Below are 19,830 nucleotides of genomic sequence, written 5' to 3' on the forward strand. Positions count from 1 at the left end.
ATGGAAGCACGGGCGGCCCACACCAGAGTAAAGAGCCAAGGTCTTAATCACTTCACCACTAATTCCATAGATAATACACTTAGTAAAAATATTGCACTGGGCCATATTAATCACTAGTGAGGATATCTGCTTGGATGTCAAAGACCATTTTTGGCTGTTATCAGCACTTCTGTTAAAATTGGAATCCAATTATTTCTTCATCGTTGGATAAGTGATGGAAGCTAAACTACCGTTGGTCCTGACAAATGAAGAGATGGGTCCGATGAGTCATCCACTCAGCAACATCACATTACAGAGCAGTTATGCCTATTCTCTCATACGAGCAACAGCTGGTTGAAACGAAGCAGCTTGTACGACATGTCCGAATATTATTTCACACACAATCCCCCCGGACTCCTACATCGTAAAGGTATGGGTGGGGGGAGGGGGCTCAAACATGGCATGGTGATCCCATTAACAGTTTGTTTAAAGCATAAAGACTCCTTTAGACCAACAAAAAGATTTACAGAGGAGACTTACAGGTGTGGAAAAGCAAAAACGAGGGGCTTGGGGATGTAGTATATGAAAGGGTTAAGATTAAGGGTGAGGGGCTAAGTGTCTTACAGTGACAGCCACCAGCTGCATGCAGTAATCCCCAACTCTCCATCACAAGCCTTTTATATTTTCCCAGCAGTGTGTATGAAAGAGTGGAAATCTGGTGGACAAGGACTTCCGGTAACACAAGAGGATGCATGGTCAGACGGCGTTTTACACCTTCATCCTCTCGTCTCTTCCTCTCTAGCTCCCTAAGCTCCCTTCTGCGTTGACTTTTAATAACGTCGTAGACGCAAGGGACATGCCTGTAAAACCTGTTGCGATGTTTTATAATTTGCTATTGATCCCCACTAGGCCATGACTGTTTCTCATTACCCAGCATGCTCACTGGGTCTTTAAGATGTGGATGGATATTTTTTTTCTTGTATCTAAATCTCAGGAAATACTGAGCGGGTCTTCAACTCAATGTGTGACAGGGGTCAATTGAGTCCCATCATGCCTAACAGAGCCCCTGAAGTGTTATGAAAACCCTACTATGTTCCTATGGCAACTGGCAGCGTGTACTGCAAAGGCAGATTATGTATAAGGCATGTTTACTGAAAACAATAAATTCCAGCATGCTTATATCGAGAGACAGGCTTTGCTGGGTACGGCTCCTTCAGCCAGGCTGGTTTTCTGATGAATAGGTCCAGGGGCCACACTAACTAGCAAAAGATGGAACGCGGGCGGGTAAAAAAACGTAACATAATGCACACTGAAAACATATGTCTTTTTTTTAAATGTAAGCATAATGCCATTATGGTTAGTTTAAAGCTGGCGATGTTCATAAACAACAGGAACCGATCTTAAGAGGAACAAAGCGGTGTTATGGATGACGTAATGAGCAAACAGATTGACGTAGGCGTGGTGGGCTTCACATGCAAAATAAAAGCAGCATGACATAAAACATTGGATAGCAAGGGGTATAAAATAGGTGATGTAATAGTGATAATAATGTTGAATGTCAAATTTCAAATGTCATAGACCACAGCAAAAATGGGATCTAATGAGATTAAAAACGATTGGAACTGATTTTATAAATTCTATATTATCCCAAAATGGTGTATTTTCCTTGAAGTGTCTAAAATGTTTAAAAGACGTGGCAGTATGGAGGCTATAACCCTTTGTCAGTGATACTGCGATTTTTATCCACACAAGGAGAGTGAGCACTTAATCCTCTGTGGGCAAGCTTTTACAAGCCACCTCACACATTTTTACAGCATGGCAAACAGACAGTAAACACCAGGAAGGCGCTGCGCTTTAACATGTGATTAAGACGCAGCTAATTAGATTGTGGACAGTAAAACTGCGAGGAGAATCGTAAAAGAAGGAGCCGAGACAGGCCTGAGCGAGAGATCAGGTACAACCAGCAGACGTTTAAGTCAGGACACCACAGGCCACTGACAAATGACTGAGCTAGGGTTTCTCATTTCTGCTGCCTTCACTGTGGTGAAAATGTAAATAGCAGACTTTCTATGGTAAAAAAGAAAAAAGAGCCGCCCATACACAAGCCCCCCCATGTCCACCATCCATCCATCCCTCCATTCTTCTCCTCCCTCTCCTCTTATGCAGTGGTTGGTCCCATGAAACAGGGGTCAGGGTACTAATGGAGGACCTCATGGCCTTGTGTGCCTCTGGAAACAACCCCCCACTCCCTGCTCTCTTATAAATCAAGCAGGCTTCATTGAGAGTGGCAGAGTCCTCTGATGTCCCAGCCATGTCTCATTTCAAAGTCCTCCTGAAGGCTCACACGGTTCCACATTTACTCACTGGGCACAAGGGAGATGTGCATGTGGGGGTGAGTGTGAGACTCAAAGAGAGAAAGATAGCCAGCGAAACAGAGAAGGGAAAGAACGAGAATGAGTTTGGGTTAAAAAAGAAGTAGAGGGAAATGAGGAATAGAGAAGACGTCCCGGAGGAAAACGGGGACTCTAAATCAAATGTTTATTTAGTAACTATGCTGCATTAGACCTCTCACTTGAAAGCACATACAATAAATAACATCATTTTGGGTAAAGTCGTTATAGCATCACTCTAACATAATTTGTTGGCACATGTCAAAGCCATGTAAAATGCCTTCCCTTGTTGCACATGTTCAGTTTGCAAAGCATCTATAGAACTGTAATCAGACATAATTTCCTTCCCTTCATGGTAAAATGAGGTGCGTTCTATAAAAGGATAAATGATGGTTGACATAATGTGGATTCATGCTGTGGTTTCATTCAGTATATGCATTCATAACTACGCCAGATGAGTTACATATGGATTTTAAATGGATGTTTTCCTGACTCCAGGTTTTGCTGTTACATATACAGTCTTTCATCCAAATGACGTTGAGAGCAGCTAATCAAAACCAGTGACATATATAGCCACTGTTGAAGCATATAAAAAGGGAAAAGGAAACATTTCTATGCAATCAATATAATTTTGAAGGCTGACAGCCAAAATACATGGGGAATGGACCCACAGCGTACGTAGGCAGGGTGCAGCTGGGTTTTTTACCTGCTGCACAGACTACGTCAGTATTGTGTGGCTGCAGCCAGCTTCAACTGTGTCCATATTGAGCTTTGCCAAGTGATAATGCAGTTTGTTATGCAGAGTTTGGAAGCTGTGCTGCCTCACATTGCCATGTACGCACCCCATGTATTCTGGCCGTAATGAATATAGGGAATCCTTAACACCCTAATCAAGCTCAATAAAGCTTATTAAAAAGACATGTATATATTTAGTAGGGATGCTCGATATTGGCTTTTCTGCCGATATCCGATATTGTCCAACCCTTAATTTCCGATAGCGATATCACCCGATACCGATATATGCAGCCTTTCTACACCAAAATTCATCACATATCACCTACTATGGAATTAACACATTATGCCTAATTTTATTGTGATGCCCTACTGGATGCATACATGAATGCAACACGGCTTTTCAAATGTAAACACAGTCCGTACAAAATAAGTTATTGAAAAAAGTTCCATTCATTTATTTGTTTGTGTTTTTAGAGAGAATATTTTGCCTCAAACACACTACAGACAACATCACAACAAGGAAGATGCATAGCTTCAGTCCAGAGTAGTAATCAAACTTATTTTTCTTTTTCCAGACTGAGTAACGACTGAGCCGTAACTTGGCAAATAATACAATCAATAAATCAGCAGTCAAGCTCAACATGCTAACCTGTATTGGATCTAATGGATACAGCACCAGAAATTAGCTTCTCGACGTGACTGTAAACAATGCTGTACAGTTCGGGTAAGCACTGGTCTGAGAAACACTCTGACTGGGCGTTATACAGACATAACGGGGCTCGAGAAACTCCACGCGTTTGGTGAATCCGGCATCTTGAACGATAGAAAAAGTTTTTTTTCTCGGTGTCGGCTGTTGCTTCTTCTCATCACTTTGCTGCACAGGTGTATCGTATAACTCCGCATGAATCTTCTTGAGGTGGGTGATCAAATTAGATGTATTAAAGGAAGACGCCTTGTTTCCTCCTCTCATAACCAACGCCTTGCAGTCATTGCATAGCGCACATTTACTGTTAGTAGATGACACTTGGAAATACTTCCTAACCACGGACATCTCATGCACCGGGAGAGCTGAAGCTTGTTAGCCACTGTTAGCAACCTACGAGTCTAGCGTGTTGTTGTTGTTATACGTCATCAAGCACGCGCCTGTAAATGGCCCGTGTTGCATTCAGGTACACTCGGAAATGCTGAAGCCTACAGAACTGACATCGGTTGTAAAAACCCGATACCGATAATTCCCGATATTACATTTTTAACTCAATATCGGCCGATAATATCGGTGGGCCGATATTATCGGACATCCCTAATATTTAGTTTGTTTAATTCATAAAATAAAGTCCAAGAGACCAGTCGCAGCCTGGTCAGATGTGTAAATTAACTGATGAAGCCTCTTGGATGAGAGTGGTGAAACGTCTTCCTAGACAAATAACAAAGTCCAGTTGCTTTTGACTTCAATTTCTTTGGGCATAAAATAAAGTGTGAACAACATTTTAGCATTTTAGGGAAGGTCATACTAGACTTTGTCTCGGCTAGGACGGGTTTCCAGGCAACCAGTGGAGAGTCCAGGAAGTCACTGGTCTCAGCCAGAGCTTGTAAGTGGAGCCGAAGAATTTTGGATGGAGTGTTTAGTGGATTTAAAAAAGGTGGAGCGCCGCTTTATCTACTGCTACATTTTCACTCCAGTACCGATCACACCATTCAATCCAGAATATATCTGTGTATTGCACACCCACACTACGACGCAGCGTTTTAAGTGGATTGAGGTGAAATCTGAGTTGAGCACGGAGCAATACTGAGCAGATCGGCCTGAACTGTCTTTGAGTGGGGGGGAACAAATAGCCCTGTGAGCAAGGAGCGTAAATTCTTACCGCTCACATGCTCTGGCCCCAGCACATAACTCCCCATAAAACCTCACTGTGTTGTTTTAAACTGCTGTTATTCCTTTAAAAGCATCTACCTAACAGTTAAACTCACATTAAAATACATAACCTAAAACTGTGCAGCTGAGAGTACAATATAGTATAACTTAATTTGTCATATCACTAGATCATATTCCAGATAAATGCCTGCTAAATCATTGCAGGCCTCTGAGCTTCCTGAGCTGTCATATGCAACAGGAGAGAGCATGACTACCTTTTCCTCCGCTAGCTAAGACATGCTGAAGAAGAGTTCTTTTTTCTAGAAAAAAAAAAAAAAGCTAAGCATCTCCTGTTTCACTTTCCGCTGCAATTTCTTCCTCTCACATTTAGGCAGGGACAGTGTGGTTTGTGTAATCTTTCCTTATCTCTTTTAAATGCAAAGGGTTGGGCTGGATTTGCATGTAAAACAGAACACAAGCTGTCACTTGTGACTTTATTTACAGAGGAGATTTGGAGGATGATGAAGATAATGTTCACACACACACACACACACACACACACACACACACACACACACACACACACACACACACACACACACACACACACACACACACACACACACACACACACACACACACACACACACACACACACACACACACACACACACACACACACACACACACACACACACACACACACACACACACACACACACACACACACACACACACACACACACACACACACACACACACACACACACACACACACACACACGTTTACTTAAACAGCAGGAGTGTGTGACACCTTAGTCGTAACTGGTGTTAACCCCCAATGTGGCTGTTGTTTTGAGTGTTTCAAAATGTCGGCTGTTTGAGGCCTGAGAATGCGTTAACATCCAGATGAGAGGAAGGTGGTGCTGGTGTGGGGGGGTGTCTCAGACAGACAGAAAAACATTCCCTAGTCGCTACGCTCATCTCCATAACTCAGTACGCTGCCATAGAGCACTGATCCTGACATGGAACGTTAATGACTCGACTCCCACCGCTGGAAGCGTTGTTACCTGCCGGTGAACAGTAAGGGTCATTTGGGCCCAATTCATGATTGCTGTGAAAGCAAAGCTCATCTTTTTGTGTCATTGGGTTAGGGTTGAATAATTCAATATTTTTTTAAGTTAACTTTAGTTAAGTTAAATAATCAACTTCTAGTGGCTCTGAATCAGGCTAAAGGGGCCTAGTTTTGCACGGCTACGGACCTGTCAGTGAAATCTGAGTGAAAATTTGTGATTTTAGAGAGAATCATATTGTGTACAATGGAAATCAAAAACAACTTTTACAAACAAATAGCAGCTAAGCCTCTGGCAGATCGAATTTCATTAAGTCAGGAAAGCAACAAAAGAATACATTTACAACCAACAATACAGGTCATTGTGCAGTGCATGAGTGTGTTTGTCAATGTAGATGTGTGGTTGTTTTTATGCCTGAGAGGTATCCCTGCAATTACTGTCAGCGTGTGATTTACTTTTGGATGATGATTCATTCTTCGAATTTCTTTACCACAAGACGTGTGTCACATATCAAGTTGAAGAGCTTTTTAAAAATTCAAAGCTTTTCCTCTGCGAGTTGCACAATAGATGATGATACATTGTGCAACTTTACAAGAGTGGGACAAGACTGAGGGTATCAGTGTTGGTCTGTGGTCCTCTGTTTTTTTTTTCTTTATTCAGATTCCCATTAGCTTCCTGTGGTCGCTAATCTTCCTGGGGTGCACATAAAATAAAAAACAATACACAGACATATAAACATATATACAGTGCATCTTATCATCTTAAAACTTAAGGTAACTTAAATTTGTTCTCCATGAAAATTGAGATATGTTGTTTCTAGCGGCCTCTCTGGCAGTAGGATGTAATTGCAGGCAAACCTGTTCGTTCAGAGCCCTCCATATTGCCACGTTCACTGCTATTATGTGTGTTGACTATTATTATTATTATTATTATTATTATTATTATCATTATTGTTTTTGGTCTTATGTAAACATTATTGACACACATTCACCTCTCTACTTCCAGTCCACCCCCTGTATGTTACCCTCTTAAATCCATACACACGCATTTCTAATACACTTCTGCCCTTACTAGAAGCCTGACTCAGAAGTTGGAAGTTCCCGATCTCCTATTACAAGTGAAGGCAGCATAATCGTTAATGACAATCTGGGCCGGCAGACCAACCGCAGCGTCACTAACATGGCTAGGTAGGAAATGTCACAACAGACACACAGATTGGAATACTCTGCAAAAAGGCAAGTACAAGTGCTTTCATTAGTGGTTGATATGATCAATAACCACTGTTTTAACTCACTCTTTGATAGATAGTAACTTAAAAGACAATTAAATAGATGATAGATGATCTTACAGTACACCTTTAAGGAGCTGTATCAAGGGATTAGCCATCTTTACACAAATCACCATATCAACTGTGTGTAAAACAGAGTATTTCCTAAATGCTCATATCGAGGCATATTCATTACTGCTCACTTTTCATATCTTTAAAGTAAAACTTCTCAAAATACAACCTGGTCTTTTCTCTAATGCCATACAGTTTGTACATAAGGAAAGTAAAATAGAAAAGGAGGCAGCAAAACAGTTTTCATAATGCTGATTATGAAACAAAGGGGAAATGTCAACCTTTGTAGAGTGAAAACTACGTTGGTGTTAGAAAAGGTGTTTTCTCCACAGGTGCCATATCTCACATGTTGTCACTGGGAGATTGCAAAGCAGAGGAGAAAAAAATAAATAAAAGAAAACCTGGCCCTTATCTTGGGGACCTTTTCAGCGAGGCGAACTATCACTCAGTATCAAATGACATTAAGATAATGAGCCAAAGACGCTACAAAAGAGCAGTAGGTAGCAAATTAGCAGACTGGCTTGCTTATGCCTCCCATGGGGGTGATGAGTAAAGACAGGTGTGATTAGACCTTTATCCATGCCAAATTTGTGTGTGTGGGAAAATCACACACCGAGCTTAACAGCACTGAAGGTTGCAAGGCCACTGCTAAAACATCTTGCTCCTCTCATTGAGGTGATAATGAAGGTAACACCTTTGATTACTTTAAAGCAATCGCCCTAGTCTGACAGGTCCAAGAAACCAATAGGGAGGGAGAACAATTCATTTTTATGCACATGAACATACATTATAATTCCTGTCATCACATCTGTCATCTGTAACAATACTGCCACTAATAGAAATATAACCACATTAACCACACCTGGTTTGTAATGTGTATCACATCTCAATTCAGCATTCTGAGAAACTGTGCGTTATGGACTTTAATCTAAATTGGCAGGTAGGGTAATCTACGGTGAGTCGTGCTCATGTGTATTCAAGTGTGTATTTTTACAGATCTCTGACAACTGTAAAAGTGTGAAGTTACTTTCTAGCACATACTTTACAAACACATGCCAACAGCCTTGAGCGCATATGCAGGCATTTCAGTTTTGTTTTCATAAGGGCAGAACAGAAGTTATCATCTGTTATCGTCTGCTTAAGCAACACTCTTGGGTAAACACTGTTTCTTGTGAGCGAAGCCCGTTTAATCATCCTTCAGAAATGGGTTACTTTCTTTAATGAATCACTGATAACGTTATGGAGTGTAGACTGCGCAGCATGGTACTCAGAGCATTAGTAAGCAGTGGAGTTGTTGCAGGGTTTAAGAGTAAAAGTGGGTGTTCTATGTTTTTGTTCATTCAAGTCTGAGGTTGTTCTCACCTGGCACTAATATCCGTGCTGAGTGATCTGATCACAACAGGACCTCTCCAAGTACAGGTGTGTACTATGTACTCATTCACTGGCTTTGTCCACGACATCTGAGCTATAGGTAGCTCTGTGAATTTTGTCCATTTATCTATTTTTAACACCAGCTCTTAGGTCCCCAGTGACATTGTGTGATTCTGCAAATCACAGATACATTTAATCGCAACTTTCTTAATTGCTGCAACCTTTTCTTATTCCCTATTCACAGCTATAAACCCGGTTAATGTTGTGAATTCAAACAGAGTGGAGAAACTATGCCTTTCAACTAAAAAGACAAAGAGTGTAGCCAGCGTGTTTTATTAGTCATCGCATGTTTCTGTAATAACGTATGATTAAGTTGAAAGTAATTACTGAAATGCACACACACACAAACACACGCACACACACAGACACACACACAGGCACAGACACAGACACAGATAGACACACAGACACACGGACAGAAAGACAGACAGACAGACAGACAGAAATGATGTTGTGAACAGACGTACTTAGGGCAGTCCACTTGTGGATCACCCGAGACACATGCTAATACCAGGTCCGCTCAGCCTCACAGATGCATAAAACATGGCAAGAGTCACATGGACACCGTTGTTAACCCCCTTAAAATGCTTCCTGCACAGGTCCATGTCAATCCATACTGTTCATGTAACATGACACAAGGTCAGCTGGTTGGTACATTGTGTTAAAGGTTCAATTAAATATTAAATTTTACTGTTGAAAGGTTTCCTTTGAAAAGTGTCAGCGTGCTCTGGGGATCATCCTAAATAATAAGAACGTTGTTTCAGGAAAGAGGTGTGGCTATTGAATATTTTAAATATATAAGGTAGAAACCTTTTTATCTCTGTTGTATTGGGGTGGAGCAGAAATCTCACCAGGTGGGGAGATCTCAAAACTTGAGCAGATTAGATGATCTGCACAACTGGACACAGGGGACTGAAAATCTGATTGATGTTTTTCATTATTTTGACATTTTAGAGACTGAAAGATGAATCGATTAGGTGGACTATGTAATCAATAGTTAAATTGATAATGAAAATAATCATTAGCTGCAGCCCTAACACTAAGAAAAGACCAACAGCTGCGGCTGTGAATGAACATAGAGTGAATATAGGGAATGTTAGTGATATTGTGACTGTGACGCAAGCACAACGGGGGAAAAATCGTTTTTATAGACTGATCGTATACCGAATGAGACATCTCAACGTCACAACATCTAAAAATTGGCGCTTTTGCTGTGTTTATTAAAGTGATGACTTTTATTTTCTTTGTCAATAAGAGACAGAGAGAATAAGTGCATTGCTACAGCCTTGAAGGTAATCTGAAAGCATTACATTCAGACTTGTAAATGTTACAAGGTCCAAACAATGAATATTGCTGTTTTACGTAAAAGGGACTCGGTGTTTATTCAGACTTGGGACCAACATGCTAATTTGCCATCACATTAACATTAAATGTTTTGCATGCCTGAAAACTGTGAGGCAGTGTTATGAAACAGTAGAACACAAGGCAGACTTCTAGTTTGTTGCGTGTCTTTCATATCATGTTAAAAGTAAATAAGGCTCAGAGTGTTTGCATGTGTGTGTGACCGCACGTATCTGTGTGTTCAGTTCCACAACATGTCAGCCCTCAATAGACATGTTAATGTTCCAAGGGGCCACTTAGAGCTATCAACACGTCCCCTAATGGGCAAGTTCATGTTTATTCTCTCCCCACTGGTCGCCGCTTCCTCTGGTCCACAAAGAGAGAAAGACAGTCACTTCTATCTCCCGTTTTCTCATTCCCGGTCCTCATCAATCTCATGTATCCCCACTCAATCAATTTCTCTTCAGTTCCTCTTCTCCCTATTTCTCTCTCTCTGCCTCTCTGGATCATTTACCACCTCTCCCTCCTCCTCCATCATTCTTTCACTGCTCCTCTCCTCTCCCGTCACACTCTAATCTCCTGGTCTGAAAGGTGTTTCCTGAGGAGGGCATGTGGGAAGACTGGCGGGACTGATGGATCGCTCCGTGGACACTTCACTTTGTCCTCTCTCCAGGGCGGGAACAGGGTGGGGTTGGGTGAGGGGAGCAGCAGGGGTCGGGGTAGGTCCGACAGTGGGAGTGCTGGCAGAGGTGGTCGTTGGGGAGGGAATTAAGCTACAAGGTGGTGTTTGAGGGGGAGCAGGGGAAGGTCTATGTGACTAGTTCTATATGATGTTAGCTAATTATAGTGAAGAATGAGTGCTCTGAAAACTTGTGCCTCCTGTTGCAAACTCTGATCAAAACGGTCTTATTATGTATTCGATTCACTTCCATCAACTTTATTTATGAACCTAAAACTGAACTTTAATAGTACACATTTCAAATCAAACATTCCAAACACTGCAAATAAAACAAGACAAGCAACTGCCAGTCGGTCATTAATATCAGATACTTTACTCTTCCTTCTCATTCTGGCAAACTAATTAGGTCTTATAATACCTCACTGAAAGAAAGAGAGCACGTAAACATTTTAAAGGATTAATATCTTGCTTGGCTTCAACATTTAGCTCAACATGACAGTGTCATTAGCAACACATAACTCCCTTGTATGTAGTACTGGGCAGTATACTGGATGAACCATAGACTGCAGGGATGAACCAGTACACTGGTTTTAATTTCCTGTATGATATGAATTTTTCATATACCACCATGCTGGTTCATAGCTAAAACAATTGCTGGAACTCTTCAATAGACAGCAAAATATCTAATTATTGTCTGCTGCAAAGGTGTAAGCTGTGAGTGAGTCTATTAACTGCACACACTTATTAATAATGGTTATAACTTTTAACAACAATTAATAATCCACAACTAACCCTCTTTAACAGGACAAAACACCTTGCCACATAACATTTTGTAATACTGAGGATCTTTTGGACTGGTTCAGCTCAAAGAAGCATCAGATGAAACGCTCCTGCAGGGCGGTCATTACACTTTGCTGCGACTTTATCATAGCCAAAAATGTACTGTGTCTTTTGAAGTCATTGGTCCACCTTTTCCTACACATGGGAATGAGGATACATAGATACACGTCTTACCAAAATAGCTTTATGAATAAAAACAAACCAATGACTTCTCTACATATAGTGATTTAGGATACGTCCAGGTGCTGTGTTTGTTTACACAACACTAGCACATAAAGAGGAGACAGACGAGACAGATACGAAGGGCGGAGAGGCTGTCCGACAGCTGCCTGTTTGGGTAACACTCCTGCAGGACCCCCTGAGAAGAAACCCAGCCTGGGGTAATGTCTGCACCCCAGTCGGGAAGGAAGACTTCAAACAAGAGGCCTCTACACTTTCCACCCCTCTGCAGCTCCCTCTCCTGCTGTTCTCCTGAACTCCACGGGGGATCTCTGAAGACCATCCCAGCAGTCACCACGCCATGAATCAGTCCTGTCTCTCCTCTTGCTGCCACCATGCTCTCCTACTGTCACCCCCCCCCCCCCCCCCCCCCTAATTTAAGCTGAATGAATGAAGGCAGGAATGTGTGAAACATATAAATAAATATACTCATCACCACTGGTCCTCATTATCACTCCCCTGCAGCCATGTTCCTTTATCCTTTGTTTCCTCATCGCAACACTGCTGGCAGCAAAAATCCACATACCAGAGACAAGGTCAGATGCCCAATTAATTTTAGCTGAACTATTCGATGTTTTGCCTCAGTAGGGAGGAAGGTTATATGTGTGCGTTTGTGAATCTGGCATCATAAGATAACAGAAACAGTCAGGAGAGCAAGCATGTGACCAAATGGTATTTTGTTAAGGTGTCCAGTGAAAGGCCTTTTCACATGACGACTCACAGGACTTTCTCAGTGAATGAGGTCTGTTCATAGACAGGCTTGTTTAGCTAGATGCTAAACTACAAAGAGAACAGAGAAAACAAATTTGAATTTCCTGCACATCAAAGAGAACTGAAAGGCTGCTTAAAATTCACAAGAAATAAATCCAGAATAAAAATAATCTAAAAAAAGGAGGCTTCGTTACCTGAAAGCCTGTTCAAAACACGGTTTAATCCTTATACACTATGTTCAACGTGTCACATCAAATCAGCTAAAATGTGCCCTTGCTGCAGCAAATCCAAGCAGCCACAGGTGACAATCTGGGAGACAGAGGCCCTGGGACCCGGAGTGGCTCAGCTGAGGACATTACTGCACGCAAAGCTACCACACACACACACACACAAATAGAAACACACACACACAAATAGAAACACACACACACACACACACACAAATAGAAACACACACACACACACACACACACACACACACACACACACACACACACACACACACACACACACACACACACACACACACACACACACACACACACACACACACACACACACACACACACACACACACACACACACACACACACACACACACACACACACACACACACACACACACACACACACACAGAGAGTCTGGTGGCAGACAACAGTCACCCTGTCATCTTCGATTGCGGGCCGCTCATGTTGGACCAGCGACACCTCACAAACAGCTCAGTGGGCCTCGGCCCCCCTGGTGTCCCACTGCCGCCACAGAGAGAGTGCCAGAGAGTTACTTCAGCTCTACAGAACAAACACAGAAATCCGCCTTTCTAAAAAGCATCTAGTGCTGTCGAAACATTTTCAAAATATTTCCTACTGCCACTGCCTTTAATTTGTCCTTGTAACTGGCAGATATCAAATCAAGGCCAGATGCTGAAAAACTGATATGACCTTGAGATGGCGAGGTTGGGAGTTTTTGGTCACGGAGTTACTCATGGTTCTACGGGGCTTTAAACAAGAGGTTACCTAAAAATAAACCTGCAGCTAAATATGGGAACTGAGAACACGAGACAGGCTTTACAGAAAGCATACAAAATCTGGTTTAAACATTGATTTTTCACAGGGCTTTTGTTTGGTTAACAAGCTGTCAACACTGTTTTTTTTTCCTTCTTTCCTTCTTCTATGTGGTTTAAGATATGAATTAAACATTATGCACCCTAAAGCTGAATCTATCAGCAAAAAATAACTTACTGCCAAAACGGAGAACATGTTGACAAACATCTTTGGCTCCAGGCGAGTTCCAGCTAGCATAGCAGCCTACGGGCTCACATGTGTTTGGCAGATGGCACCGAGTAGATGGCACATAAGGTCAGAAAAGAGCACTCAGCTGTATATCTCTCACACATAGGAATGTCTGCACAAGGCCAAGGATTATGGCACCTAAGCACTGCGGTGTGTGTTTCGTGTCGGTACTCTGTGTGTGTTTGCACTGACAACACCTCTGCTCTCGATCATTAATGTTTACTGTCCAACAGAAGGTTATACAAAGGATTTACTATTGCATGATTTAATCTCTTCGCTTTCATCTGATTCAGTGTGTTAAAAATGCATTCCTCTATTTATGTCCAGACTCACTGCTAATGCTGTTCACTGGGAACGTGGTCTGATGTATCAGGGACCAGTTGCATTAGCTCTTACTAAGTATACACTTAGCCTAGCTATAATGTAAGTGATCACTAAGTTAAGTTGCTCCACGCAAACTACTTATTATATACAGATGAGTTGTTACTGAATATTTCCACATGCAAACTCTGATTGTGTAGAAAACTGAGTCAACTGAAAAAGTGTTAGTTTCAAAAAGTTTGGTTTCAAACTAGTGATTAACTATATTGGCAAGGACTACGGAATTATCCTATTACTAAGAACTTAGCAGACATCTATTAAAAAAAACATATTTTTAGCCTTTTGTCTTTATTTAAATGATTAGAAACAAGAGAAAATGGGTATGAATAGGGTAGGAGTTGGTTTCAACAACAGAGGGAGTCAATACGTGGATGTTGCCATTATGTCGCATGTGCCTTAACCATTAGGATGCTGATGCCCAAAGATACATTTGACAATGGATTTACAAATAGCTACTGAAGCCGAAGTTTTAGCCACAAAAACTACCACCTTGGGGCATTATTTATAGCAAACACACTTTTTATTATTACTACTGCTACTGTTCAAAAGTGAGCAGATCTGATCAGATTGCATGTTTTCTTCAATCTGAAACAAAAACAAAGATGTTTTGGCACCATGTGTGTTATTTATAGCTGAGACTATTTACAGCCAAACATTTTTTTATCCTACCTCTGATAGCTAAACAAAGACAAAACACAACATACACAACATACATCCATAACAGCGAAGACAACATCAGGAAACACACTGGAGTCAGTGTGTGTGTGTGTGTGTGTGTGTGTGTGTGTGTGTGTGTGTGTGTGTGTGTGTGTGTGTGTGTGTGTGTGTGTGTGCGTGTGTGCGCGTGCGTGTGTACAGCAACAGAGGCAGGCTCCAGGAAAGGCTTTATCACTTCTTAGCTGAGAGATCCCCCTGCTCCATCTCATCAGATTTACAATGTGTAATTACACAGATAAAAGTGCAAGGTGTGAATTTGTGTGTATGAGTGCCAAGGCCAACATGTGGAACAGGGAACACGTGGATCTCCAGTGAACTATTAATAGGCAACTCAGACACATGACCGATCGATGTGAATGTGTACAACAGGATGCCTGAGATTCTCCAGCACACGAGGGAGCCTATTTTATTGGCTTACAGGTAACTCTACGGGCCTTATTAGTATGTCAACCACGAGACCATCCTCATAGCCGCCAGTGTCCAGGCACCATCAGGGCAAAGTCGGCCAAATGTGTAACGCCTTCAGGCCTACTTTGTTCAACAAGTGTTGGGGTTTGGGGGCTGCCGAGGGTGACCCCTTTTTGTTAGGTGCTCCCTTTGTGGTCGCACTCCTCACTGTACTGAGAAGAGAAAAAGAAAGGCCTTCTCTAACAGTCGGTCATGCCCCAGTGCTCCTGGCAACAACAGGTCCCGAGGACGCAGACCTGCCTGGCCTATATTGGCTTGGCTCTCAGTTAGTGGTGGCGGCACTAGCCCCCTGTCAGCTGTCCCATTCAGGGTCGGGCCGGCCTTTTATTAAAGCTTTGAAGACCGCTGAATAAAGGGGCGTCCTATGTTTAGATGATAGAATGTAAGCAACTGGTTTTCTGCTTGGGCAACATAAGACAAAGAGCCTCCTTCTGAATACGGCGATTTTGCGAGAGAGAGTGAGTGAGACAACTAGAGAGGGAGGGAGAGAGAAAGAGGGGCACGCCAAAAGTTTTTTTTAAGGATGGGGATTACTTTGATGGATTGAAAATCATACAGAACTGGCGGCTGTGTGTGGGTGGAACAGAGGCTTGTCACGGAGAAATGCAATCAGTGGTAATTATCACAGGTGGTTCTGATGCCCTCGTGATTAATAATAACGCCACAGAGCCGAGGCTTCTCTGGTAATTAGAGGATGAGACCCCTAGCAAAGTCTCCTCACAACATGCCCTTTGTACTACACTATACGAACTACACTACATGCTACACTTCACTGAACCAGGATAAGCAGAGCCTACAGAGTAGAGTGCAGCTTATACTGTATTTTCAGCCAATATTGTGTTCTCACAGACATATCGGCATCGCTGTTTACTGTATGCTGGCAAAAAGAAACTGCAGAGCAGTAAATTGCAGAAATAAAGTCTATTAATGTTTATTGTTGTTTCTTTTTTACAATCAAGTTGTGCGCTGCCATCTATAATAATGTTTATTATTAAACAGCAAAATATCTTTAAAACTAAATGTTCATTAATTTTACGTGCCTATGTAAGAAGAGGTATCAGACAATATAGGCGTAACAGATTTTTATTACTATTATTATAATTCATGTAAAGTTCCCCATTTATTAGAGCCTCAAGACTGATGTTACAGATGCAACTTGTTGGCAGCTGAAAAGTTGTGTGCATCATGGATGTACAGTATTAACCCTAAACTGTATGAAGTGTTTGCAACCCGGCTTCTTGAAACAGCCAATCAAATTGCTGATACCTGTATATCTGATGATTTTCAGATTGGATGTTACGACCAGTTCATGCCAGCTAAAACAGGCTTATTAAAAATCACTCCAATGTAACCTCACTTTTTGATGTCCACTGATCTATACTATTCATTAAGTTATGCATGTGCAACTTTCTATAAGCAAGAGTGTATTCAACAGCTGTGACACTCACCCTCCCTTCACACACGTATATATAAATACACAAGCACACACCTGGTCATGGCTGGCTTGGAGGGTGCTCCCGGTGCCGTGGAAAGTCATTTGCACAGGGGAGAGGGTCAGATAGGTCACGAAATCCTTACCGCTCTGCGCATCGCTGTACTGCACCTGGAGGAGAGGGCAAAGGCAAACTGAGTTACCCCAAAAGTACATACAGGAAAAGATCAATCAAAGCACAAAAGACAAGAGAACTGAAGCATCTCATGTTTTCAGTGGGACACAGCGTAGTGTTTTTGGAAGTGGTTGGCTTGAGAGTAAATCTTGCATGTCTAATTGCCACCGTAGAGCATTTGTGGACAATTACCCAACACCACACAGAGATGGCAATGGAGGGGAATGAATGTAAGGGTGTGTATCTGAGATGGGGAGGGGGGCATCCAAGGGGGTAGTGATGACATCACTGGCGACCTCTCATCATTGAGAGGTTAACTCTGCAGGCATTCCTAAATGCTGTGCAATCAGGACTGTTATGACATGATGCTCCTCTGGGACTGTCTGCTCCTTAGATCCAAGGGCTTTGGTAATACTGCCTGCTTGTCTGCCCTACTTCTCACTGGCTCTTTCATCGGGCATGTGCGTGTATTTGCATGTGTATGTCTGTGTACGAGTGCATGTGTTTGCCTGGCCTACTTATGCATAGGACAGCTGGAGGCATCTTAATAGATGACATAAATAGTTAGAAGAACTGGACGAAGATAAATATATTACAGTTGCAGAGACATAAAGGACAGAAGGATTGAGAAAGGGAACTGATTCAAAAAGCTTTTACACACCAACGATTAAATTAAAGAAGAAGGTAGAACAGAGGTTCTAGCTACTTCTTTAAAAATGGACTGCCCTCTAATAATCCTCTGATAAGGAGTCTCGAGCGAGTGTCGAGACTATCAGGTGATCTCTGTCCCAACTGAATCTGTTAAATAGGAACTGAATGTGTGGAACAAGCTGTAAAATATGCTCTGGAAACAGCTAAATTTTCCGTGCACCAGCTGACTCCACAAGGAGCAAGCGCCGTCAGACACTCACTACCTCTGAGACTCCTGTGGTTGTATCTTATCTGGCCCTGTTTAGCTTCAACAACACATTTATTTCGAAATTTGTAGTGAAATGAGGAGGTATCGTATAGATGGCATCGCAATAGGAAACTGGTATACCCACAGAGGCAAATACCGGAAGTTAACGGACTACAGTTATGCACAGGGCCAATCAATGCGTGTGGCTTTAATCTTGTTGAAAGTGACCAATCATGAGAGAGCCAGTGCCTCCCTTGGTTCAGAAGTGAGGTTGAGTCACGCAAACAGAAATCAAAGTTGAGAGCAGATTGAACCTCTGAGAGCGTGTATGCCCTCCAGCGCTCAACTGAGCAGACAGCTTCTCATGTTTCTCAGCTTGCTGCTGAGTTCAATACACGCAGGTGCCATTCTTTGCCTCTGCCTGTGTTTTGATTCTCGCTTGCAGCTGCCTGTACAGCTTTCGGTTGTTGAATTGGTGCACAAGGACTTATATTGTGAGAGTGGCAGTTAATATAAACGCGTGTGAAATGGGAAAAAAAAATGTTTATAGTCTGTTTTATGACTGTAGCAACATATGACATAAATCTGAGATGTTTGGATGTCAGCATCTGCTGAATTTATATACAATGTGGGTGTTGGCTTATCTTGTGTTTTTTTGTTGATAGCAAAGTTTTAAGTTATTACCTTCTTTAAATCACAAGAAAATGTATGCCGCAATACATACGTACGCCTTTGTGTAATTTCCTTTGTGCACATTAACTCTCCTCAGTAGTTTCATCTTACGTAGCCTACAATTTGTTGGCTATATACGACACACACACACACACACACACACACACACACACACACACACACACACACACACACACACACACACACACACACACACACACACACACACACACACACACACACACACACACACACACACACACACACACACACACACACACACACACACACACACACACACACACACACACACACACACACACACACACACACACACACACACACACACACACACACACACACACACACACACACACACACACACACACGGTCTGTGACTGAAAGCTTCCAGAGTAAGTTGTGTCTTCCTCAATGAGTTATGAACATATGTGTGTATGTGTGTGTGTGTGTGTGTGTGTGTGTGTGTGTGTGTGTGTGTGTGTGTGTGTGTGTGTGTGTGTGTGTGTGTGTGTGTGTGTGTGTGTTTCAGCAAGCCAGACACATGGATGTCTGCCCATTACGACACAGACCCGTCATAACACACAAGAAACACACAGAGATATGACCATGTGCAGGGCGATATATGCACAAACATGTAGTGTTACATACAGTACACAAGAAGGAGAAGATGTGCGCACACAAACCTGCTGCTGAGGAGATGGGCCCAGAGTGATAAATTGTGGAATGCTGTTATGTGTATGAATGATGAATGTAGTAAAGTGAGCTGTGGAAAAAAGCCTTCTCTGACAAGTTAATCTCCAATAAATTCCAGAGTTCAACATTAAGGAGAGGGAGAAAGAAAGGGAGAGAGACGTGAAAGAAAAACAAAAAAAGAAACAGAGGAGGGGGACTTTTTAGGGGTAAGAATATAATTATCTGAGAATAAAAATCCTATTTGGGAATCCTATCCATAATCTTCAAACTGTGTGTGAAGAAGTACAGGACTGTGCTTTTGATGGAAAAGATATGAATCGCTGTGTGTGTGTGTGTGTGTGTGTGTGTGTGTGTGTGTGTGTGTGTGTGTGTGTGTGTGTGTGTGTGTGTGTGTGTGTGTGTGTGTGTGTGTGTGTGTGTGTGTGTGTGTGTGTGTGTGTGTGTGTGTGTGTGTGTGTGTGTGTGTGTGTGTGTGTGTGTGTGTGTGTGTG

At 42.2% G+C, this 19,830-nt stretch overlaps 1 protein-coding gene across 1 annotated transcript in view; it reads right to left on the reverse strand.

The window, feature by feature from the left end:
• Window positions 1–19,830, reverse strand: part of stau2 (staufen double-stranded RNA binding protein 2) — an 85,691-nt gene that overhangs the window by 10,649 nt on the left and 55,212 nt on the right. The window contains exon 13 of the mRNA XM_083936333.1: window positions 16,938–17,051. Coding sequence (XP_083792459.1) covers window positions 16,938–17,051 — 114 coding nt within the window. The remainder of the gene's footprint in view (window positions 1–16,937; window positions 17,052–19,830) is intronic.

This window comes from Echiichthys vipera, assembly GCF_963691815.1.
Source record: "Echiichthys vipera genome assembly, chromosome: 21".
NCBI classification, from domain to species: Eukaryota; Metazoa; Chordata; class Actinopteri; order Perciformes; family Trachinidae; genus Echiichthys; species Echiichthys vipera.